Here is a 9,518-nt window from a genome sequence, read left to right on the forward strand (position 1 = left end):
AAGCCCCTTTCAGTAAAGGGCCAGATAACAAATCCTTTAGGCTTTCCACTTTTTGTTTTGTTTTCCGTTTAACACCATAAAACCATTCTTAGCTTTTAGGCCACATAGAAGCGGGCCGTGGGCTGCTTTCGATCCGCAGGCTGTACTGTGTGGACCCTGCTCTAGACTCTTGGGGCCGCACTGCGTCTTCATTGTGGCACACAGTGTTCCTCTAGTTCCGGAACGGGGGCTTCGTTGCCCTGCTAAGGGCATCTTAGTGGGATCTTAGTTTCCTGATCAGGGATCGAACCCGAGTCCCCCGTATTGGAACGTGGATGCTTAACCACTGGATGACCAGGGACATCTCCCCATCTAGACTTGTACAGGTTAAAAGTTTTCTTGAGGAGATCAGCTGGCTCTGGCCCCAGGCAGTTTCTCTTGCTTGGCCCTTCTTTTGGGGCTAATTGTACAGTTATTTATAAAGGGAGAAAAGCAGCCCATGTGTGCCTTTGATCTCTCTGCTGGGTGTGAGTATTTTCTTCTCAAATTGTTACTTCTCTCTGAAATGGAAAAGTAAGCGTGGTACCCTTAATGGGAATGCTGTCTATTGTGTTATCATTTATTACTACTTGTTTGCTAAAACAAAAATCACATTTCAGACAACAGCAGAAGCTTCTGAAAGTCCTCCAGGCCATTGAAAGTGACTCCGCCCGTCTCGGCTGGGTTGTTTCACCCACGGAGGAGCAAGTGCTGGACCCAGAGGTGAGAACCTTGACTTGCGAGGCTTTCCCAGGGCATTCTCATCTTGCCTGCAGGCTGAGGGAAGAAGGGCCCCTCAGGACGGTCGTTTCTATCCTGTGGGAACTGCTCTGACAGCGGTAAACTTGCATCTTTCTGCCCAGGTCTCCATCCCCCCTCCCCAGCACTCAGACATCCATGTAATGAAGCACAGAGTTTCAGTGGACAGAAGTCTGTCCACCCAGGAGGAAATATAAGCAGCCTGTCTAATAGAAAAATATCCAACATCACTGATAATCAAGAAATAAAAATTAGGGCAACCTTAACATTCCATTGATACCTGAGTTAAATCATTTTTGATGATCACCTCTAGCACTGGCAAGGCTACAGTAAAACTGACCATCCTACTCTGCTGGCAGCAACAGAAATAAGGGTGGAAAGCTTTTGAAAAGCAGAAAGGACAGACTTAGGCAAAGCCCTAGAAATATTTACGTCTTCCAGCCTGACAGGCCTACTTCTTTACCCTAAAGAAACCACTCAACAGAAATTAATAAATATATAGGCACAAAAATGTCTCTTCAAAAAGTATTGAAAGTAGGTGGAAGTGAGAGGGAAAAAAAACACAGAAATAACATATATGTCTCACAATAATACAGTTAATCAGAAAAGTATTATCATACTTTTGGGCATACATATGGGCACCATGCAGTTGTGTAAAAGGATGGACATTTCATTATGGAGGTTATGCAGATAGAAAATGTTAAGGACATAAAATTAACTGCAAAAGGTAATGTTCATCTTCATGAAGTCCAATATTATTGAGTCACGGAGTCCAATATTATTATAGCAAGTGGGCAAAGATATGGCTGGCCGAGTGGTTCGATGGAGCTGAGACATGAAGAGTGAAAGGGCAAGAGAGCATCAGGATGGAGGAATAACAGGTGATGCTTTTCTCTTTTTGGTCAAATGGTTTGTGTCCAACACATCCTCTCCCCACTTCCTATACCCAAGCCTTTCTTATAACTGTTTGGTACAGCAGTCACTCACCTTGTGATTGGCCGATGGAGACTTAACAGGAAGTCCTCCCAAAGGCACACGTAAAGCTCATATGACATCAGAAGGAGCCCTGCTGCAACCTAGACTGGAGTTCTGGCTTGGAGTCTTTACCATCATTTAGAGGTCGTGTGACCCTAGACAAGCCTCTTAAGCTGTCTGGTCCTGGGAGTGGATGGCTGTCCACTTGGGTAAATAATCCACAGCCTGAGGGGCCACTGTATGGCTGCAACAGGAAAGGTCTCTGAGGGCAAGTGGCTTGGTGCCTGGCACCAAGGCAAGGGGGAACCAGGAAATATGCCTTCTAGAAAAATCTACAGAAAGCAAAGCTAGTGGCAGCCCACTCCCGTACTCTTGCCTGGAAAATCCCATGGACGGAGGAGCCTGGTGGGCTGCAGTCCATGGGGTCGCGAAGAGTCGGACATGACTGAGTGACTTCACTTTCACTTTTCACTTTCATGCATTGGAGAAGGAAACGGCAACCCACTCCAGTGTTCTTGCCTGGAGAATCCCAGGGACGGGGAAGCCTGGTGGGCTGCCGTGTATGGGGTCACACAGAGTTGGACATGACTGAAGCAACTTAGCAGCAGCAGCATTCTCCCTGTATGATGTAGTTGCTTTCTTAGCTATAAAGATCCTAAGTGTGGTGAAACCTCAGTCACATTAAAAAGAACCTAGATGGGACTTCCCTGGTGATACATTGGATAAGAATCCACCTGCCAAGGCAGGGGACATGGGTTCGATCCCCAGTCAGGGAAGATTCTGCATGCTGAGGAGCAGCAAAGCCCAAGTGCCGAAAATACCGAGCCAGTGGCCTAGAGCCTGAGAGCCACAACTACTGAATCTGAGTGCTGCAACTACTGAAGCCCTCATGCCCAAAGCCTGCGCTCCCGAATAAGAGAAGCCACCTCAGTGAGAAGCCTGTGCAATGCAATAAAGAGTAGCTCCTGCTCATTGCAACTAGAGAAAGCCTGCACACAGCAACGAAGACCCAGGACAACCAAAAATTAATTAATTAAAAAAAAAAGAACCTGGATGGATCAAGTCTCCTTATATTATAGGAGACAAGAAACCCAGGGCAAACTGACTTACACAACAAAGAGAAGAAAAATGAGAGATTTCTTTGTAGTGAATGTCATAGTCGGGCTCAGGAAGGGCTTGATCCAAAAGCTTACACAGTGTCTGCACCATGTCAGCTGAATCTCTGAGCCCCATCCCCACCTCAGTGCCCAGTCCCAGCTCTGCTCCTTCCCTATGATCTCTCAACAGTGATTCCCACTTCTCCCCGTTATACCCTGAGACCCCACAGTCAGGAGAACTGAGCGGTTTCTCCACACACAGATCTGAGACTAGGTCACATGCCCATCACTGACCCCCTCCCTCCAGGTGGCCCAGGCATCAGGACACCCTGATCGACTGGACCAGTTCAGCTCCTCCTCAGGGTAGGAAAGCATCTTTCTCCTTGTTATCTCACGGCTCAGAAAAGAGAAGGGGCAACTTTGACAAAAGAAAAGCAGGTGGTCTTGGTGAAAGAGGGGCAGTGATACCAGGGTCCAGAAGCTTCCCAGCCAGTGTTTGCCTCACACCCCTCCCTCCTAAATCGAGCAGGACTCACCATTAGGTTGCAGCACCGACAACTTGGGACACTTCCTTAGTTAACAGACCCTTCAGCTTCTTCATTTAGAAACGCTGCTGAGGGCATTCACACTTTTAGATTGCACGGGGCGTGAGATCCAGCAGCCCCTCCTGGGGGCAGCTCGCCTCCCATCTGGCCTCCCTGCGACGGCCCACAGCCGAGGTGACCAGCGCCACTTCTTCACGCCTCCCACGGGGCTTACCTGGCAGCGGATGCGCCTCCCAAGCATAGTTGATTAACCTCCCGAACCTCACGCCTTGAGCCGGGCCAGTGGAATTTTATCACCTTCCTGCCAGCCTGGGACTCAGGCCCAAGGCAACAGAGGGCTTGGCCCTGGCTCCACATGGGCCCGTGGCAGAGAAGGAGGAAGCCGTGGGGTCTGCTAATAAAAACAGGCCCTACGTTCCCTCTGGGAGCGGGGAGCTGACCTCCCTCCCTCCGCATCCCCGGCCCATCGCCTGGCAATCAAGGCTCATCCAAACGCACGCTGAGAGCGCTAGCACGTCTCGCTGGCTATTAATTAAAAAAAATAAGTAGGGAACAGTTGCTGTTCATTTGCTCAGCTTCCTGCTCACAGGACCGTCGCAGATTACAGTGCTAATTAAGAGAGGGCATGTGCATGTGGGGAAGGCACCATTTTCTGAGCGGCTGATCCATGGCGACCAGCCCTGCGGTCGGGGCGACAAGGGGCCTCAGGAAGCCCTTCCGCGGCATGGCCATTGATTGATGGTGTTCACGCCCTCCCAGACCAGACAGCCTGCCTGAGAAGGAGGTGGGCATTAAAATCAGTGGAAGAGAGACGTGGGCAGAAATGGCCACTTACAGAGGGCACACAGGTCGGGACTGCTGACCCGGCCTTCTCGGGGCATTCACACGTGCTTAGTCACTCAGTCGTGTCCGACTCTTTGCGACTCTTTGGACTGTAGCCTGCCAGGCTCCTCTGTCCTTGGGATTTTTCAGGCAAGAATACTGGAGTGGGTTGCCATGCCCTCCTCCAGGGGATCTTCCCAACCCAGGGACTGAACCCGAATCTCCTGGGTCTGCTGCGTTGCAGGCTGTTTCTTTACCCACTGAGCCACGCATGTATCCTGATTAATCTCCAGGATAGGATTGTCAGATTGATGGTGTCATCTCCTGGCCCCCATCCAGGCAGAGGGATGTCAACTGACCTGTCCAGCGTCCTGTGTTATCTACTGCAGTGGTCCCCAGCCCTTTTGGCACCAGGGATCGATTTCGTGAAAGATAGTTTTTCCACGGACCGGGGGTGAGGGGATGGTTTCGGGATGATTCAAGCATATTACAGTTATTGTGTGCATTTTTCCCCCTAATCTATCATGCTGCTGCTGATCTGACAGGTGGCACTGGTCCTCGCCCCGGAAGTCGGGGACCCCTGATCTACTGTATTACATAGGCTGACTGCCAGGCTGCCACAACCACGTGCCATAGTCTGGGGGCTTAAACAATGGAGACTGCTTTTCTCACCAATCCAGGAACAAGGTGTTGGCAGGCAGGCTTTCTTCTGAGGCCCGTCCTTGGCTTGCACATGGCCACCTTCTCATTGTGTCCCCACATGGCCTTTTCTCCGTGCCTGCCCATCCCTGGTGTCTCTCTTGGTGTCCGAATGTCCCCTTCTTGGAAGGACATCAGTCAGAGTGGGTTAGGCCCACCCTAACAGCCTTATTGTGTCTTAATTACCTCTTTCTAGGCCCTATCCCCTTCTGACCAATTAGGGTTTGGGCTTCAGTATCTGAATTCTCAGTGTGGGGGGGGGCGGGGTGGAGGTGACACAGTTTAGTCCCTACTGAAGTGAAAGTCGCTCAGTGGTGTCCAACTCTTTTCAACCCCATGGACTACACAGTCCATGAAATTCTCTAGGCCAGGTATCTGCCCAATTCAGCAGAAGTTGTGATGTGCCTACAGGACCTGAACCCTTGGTCATGGGTGAGAAAAGTGCATATTCAGGAAGAATCTGATGCCTTTAAACATTTTAAAATTTTATTTTATTATTGCTTATTTATTTTTGGCTGCGCTGAGTCTTCCTCGCTGCTCCCGGGCTTTCTCTAATTGCGGTGAGTGGGGGCTACCCTCCAGTTGCTGTGTGTGGTGATTTCTCTCGTTGCAGAGCACTGGCTCAGTAGTTGGGGCTCACAGGTTTAGTTGCTCTATATGTGGGATCCTCCTAGACCAGTGATCAAACCTGTGTGCCCTTCACTGGCAGGTGGATTCTTAACTGCTGGACCATGAGAGACATCCCTTTAAACATTTTTTGTTATTTGTGGACTCTTACAGAAAATACTAAGTGCCAGGGTTCACTGATAACTTTTTTTTGGGGCCGCACTGAGTGGCTTGCGGAATCTTAGTTCCTTGACCAGGGATGGAACCTGCGCCCCAGCAGGGAAAGAAGAGAGTCCTAACCACCGGACCGCCAGGGAATCCCCACAGTAACTATGTTTTAAATGCCTTACAAATATGAACTCATTAAATCTCCATGGTAACCATCTGTAATGGGTGCTTCTCTTATCCTCGTGGTACAGATGGGGAAACCAAGGCACCGAGAGCCTAAATACCTTGTCACTTCACGGTCGAGCTGGATTCCTCCTGTCCTGTTTTCATCCACTGGCATTACGTTTCTTCTTGTTAAGGACAAATCGGGACCGAAAGCGGAAGAGATCAAAGATGCCATCTACGTGACCATGGAAATCCTGTCCAACTGGGGCAACGCGTCATGGGTGGGCCTCACGGAAGTTGAGTTCTTCGACCTGAACAACACAAAGCTCTACGTGTCGCCCCATGACGTGGATATCCGGAACACAGACATGCCGGGGGACCTGGGCCACTTGGTCAACAGGAACTTAGCTGTAAGTGGAGGCGGTCCTGAGTGAGCCTTGGCCTCGTGCTTTAACGCATTTTTTTCTGTCCAGGATAAGTCCACGGTGAGGGTGTGGGTGTGGGGAGGGGAAGGATGTTGTGATTGTCTCAGCCATTCATTTGGGCAGAGTGGGGAGGAGCCTGGGAACAAGGTACAGGCAGAGCCTCCAAATGGTACCCCCCACTCCCTGAGCGCTTTTCCAGATCCCCGCTCAATGGGGGTTTCTTTGGGGGTTTGGGGGACAAAGAGGAGCCAATTCACCCCGTTTTATCTACCTTTGCGGTTTACCACAGTCATCACCACCAAACACGGGACCTGGGGAAGGGGAGTGTCATTGAGGTCCTAGTTTTGTAGATGAAAAAACTGAGACTTGGACAAGGGCATTGACTTGGTCAAGGTCACAGAGCTGGAAGGTGCGGGAGGGGCAAACCCTGCAGCCTGGCCCAGGGCCCATGTTCCCCCTCCGGGCCCTGCTTTCCTGGGACACAAAACACACCTAGAAAACATGGAACAGTGCTTCCTTTCAAATATCTAAAAGTTAAAGAAAGAAAAGCTCTGGCACTTTCTCTTCCTGCCACTTGCAAGCTGGACACAGGAGACTGAAGTAAGCTGAGACAGACTGCCCAGCACCGACATCTGTACTGTGCTGTGGGCTTCAGCATCTGTCACCTTGACCTCTGGGAGGGGCCTGGGACACAGGACCAGAGGTTGCCTCTGGGTCATGGAACGGGCCGAACAAGGGACAGGGCGATAGGAAGGCTTTCTCTGAGATGCTTTTTTGTACCTTTTTAATTTCCTGCCCTGTACATATATTTTCTATTCCAAAGAACAAATTATTAGTTTTTTTCAAACATTTTATGTATTTATTTATTTTTGGCTGTGCCGAGTCTTCGTTGCTGTGCTCAGGCTTTCTCTAGTTGTGGCCAGCGAGGCTACATTTCGTTGCGGGGCACGGACTTCTCACTGCGGTGGCTTCCCTTGTTGCAGAGCGCAGGCTCTAGGCACTTGGGCTTCAGCAGTTGCGGCGCCCGGGCTCCAGAGCGCGGGCTCAGTAGTTGTGGTGCATGGGGTTACTTAGCCCTGTGGGATGTGGGATCTTCCCAGACCGGGAATCAAACCCGTGTCCACTGCATCAGCAGGCAAATTCTTATCCACTGCGCCACCAGGGAAGTCGAAATCATTAATTTTTTTTAAAAGAATTGAAAATGAAAACGATTGTCACAGTTGTAGTTCTTGCCTTATGCCAGGCACAGTGCTAAGTATGTCGTATGTGTAATCTTATTTAAACATAACAGTGCACAGACCCGAGAAGCAGAAAGGCCTGGCTCCAAGCTTAATCACGTACCACTTCATGACCACCAGTAACTTACCTAACATCTACTTGGTTTTCTCATCTGTGCAACGGGGATCATAGTGGCACTCACCTTGACACAATTGTAAGGATCAATGTAAATATAAAGAACTTGGCACCATGCCTCCGAAAGAGCTCTGAAACACCAGCTGTTGCTGTTTTCATTGTTACCAGTCGTAGTAGTAGTAATACAGTGAGTGCTAAGTCGCTTCAGTTGTGTCTGACTCTTTGCAATGCCATGGACTGTAACCTGCCAGGCTCCTCTGTCCATGGGGTTCTCCAGGCAAGAATACTGGAGTGGGTTGCCATGCCTTCCTCCAGGGGATCTTCCCAACCCAGGGATCAAACCCATGTCTCTTTTGTCTCCTGCATTGGCAGGCGAGTTCTTTACCTCTAATGCCGCCTCTGTGAAGCAAATATTATTCCCATTTAAAGAAAAAGAAGCCAGAAAGGAGCGCTTTGAAATCCCCAGTTCTAGATATCCAGGTTCTGGTCTTGACTCTGTGGCCTTGGGCATCTTACCTTCCTTCTCTGAGAGTCAGCTTTTTCCCTCCTCCTGTAGAATGGGAGTGGGAGACCTGGATAATCTATGTGATTCTTCTTTTGCCAGCAAGAGACCCTGAGTCTGGCTCACTTTAGCAAATTTTTGGAAAGAAAATGTGTTGCAAGCCTTTTGCATAGCTGGCGTATTCACTGAGACTCAGGCCAGAATCGGACAGGCCCCGTGGGAAACTTGGGGATTCTGGGTAACATCCAGGGATACCTAAACACCAGAAGTTTGGTCATTTTTTTGGTGGGAGGCTGCCCTGTTTGTTGGTTGATTGGTTGCTTAAATGGTTTGTTATTTTGTCTTTCTGCTGGGGTTATCCAGTCCCAGGAGAGGAAGGCTGATGGACCAACCTGACTAGGAGGCCCAGGCACCTTGGTGCCAGTTCCACTAAGATGCCCCAGTGGGGCAGGGAGGGAATCCTCCCTGAAGAAATTCATGGCTGTTACTGAAAGAAAGGCAGTGTAGATGTGAGATAGCCAAGAAACACCGCCTGTCCACAGGGCTGGACAGAGTGGTCTGAGCCCTCTTAAAGATCAGCTATGTGACCTTGAAGGAAACAGGCCCCCCGTGGGCCACGACCACTTGGATGCTCTGGCCTTGCATTCCCTGCTCTTCCCACTTCAAGTCTGTGGACTCCCGCATGTGCCGCTGGGGCTTGGACTGGCCCTCGCCAAACCTCTCCGGTCCCCCTCATGCACAAGGCAGTGAGTGGCATTTTGGAAGTCTGCTGTACAGAACAGAGCACACCAGGGGCGATAAAAAGCATCATTGGATTTGATGGGGACCAATTCTGATGATTACTCTCCCCTTTCCTCTGCTTAGCAGAGGCTGACGAGCTTTGCCTTGTCATAGCAGTGAGGACTTTAGCCCAGGTTTTGGTGGGTTTTTTTGTTTTCTGTTTAGTTTTGGGCCTTGAGGCTGGGACATGAGACAGTTGTCTCACCTTAAGCTGCTGAATCTCCAGGCCCAGCTGTGGGTGGGCTGCATTCCTCCTGCCATTCTGGTCTGAGGTCTCTCTGATAGTCATCCTGTGTGTCAGGTCCAGGGCCACCAGAGCACACCACCTCTCAGAACCATCACGTTCACTGGGCCTCGGACATCCCTTGCTGAATTTCACTTTGGGATGGCTCTCCCCATTTGGTAAATGGGAAAACCAAGTCTCCAGGAAGACTAGTGACTCCCCCAGGCCACACTTCTGTGGAGTGGCTGGGCTCAGCTGGAAGCTGAACAGATGGTACAGCAGAGTCTGGGTTTGAAAGAGAAGTTACTTCAGTGGATGTGATTGGGGGACACGTCGGGGGTGTGAGTGCCCCATGTTTGGTGCAAACCCTCCTCCCTGCCC

General features: G+C 50.3%; 1 protein-coding gene across 1 annotated transcript in view; it reads left to right on the forward strand.

Annotated features, from left to right (window-relative positions):
• The window catches only part of KIAA0556 (KIAA0556 ortholog), a 229,590-nt gene that overhangs the window by 140,114 nt on the left and 79,958 nt on the right, over window positions 1-9,518 (forward strand). Inside the window, exons 14-15 of the mRNA XM_010837427.1 lie at window positions 639-741; window positions 6,049-6,264. Of these exons, the coding sequence (XP_010835729.1) occupies window positions 639-741; window positions 6,049-6,264 (319 nt within the window). The remainder of the gene's footprint in view (window positions 1-638; window positions 742-6,048; window positions 6,265-9,518) is intronic.

Source organism: Bison bison, unplaced genomic scaffold (assembly GCF_000754665.1).
Source record: "Bison bison bison isolate TAMUID 2011002044 unplaced genomic scaffold, Bison_UMD1.0 scf7180017864072, whole genome shotgun sequence".
Taxonomy (NCBI): Eukaryota; Metazoa; Chordata; class Mammalia; order Artiodactyla; family Bovidae; genus Bison; species Bison bison.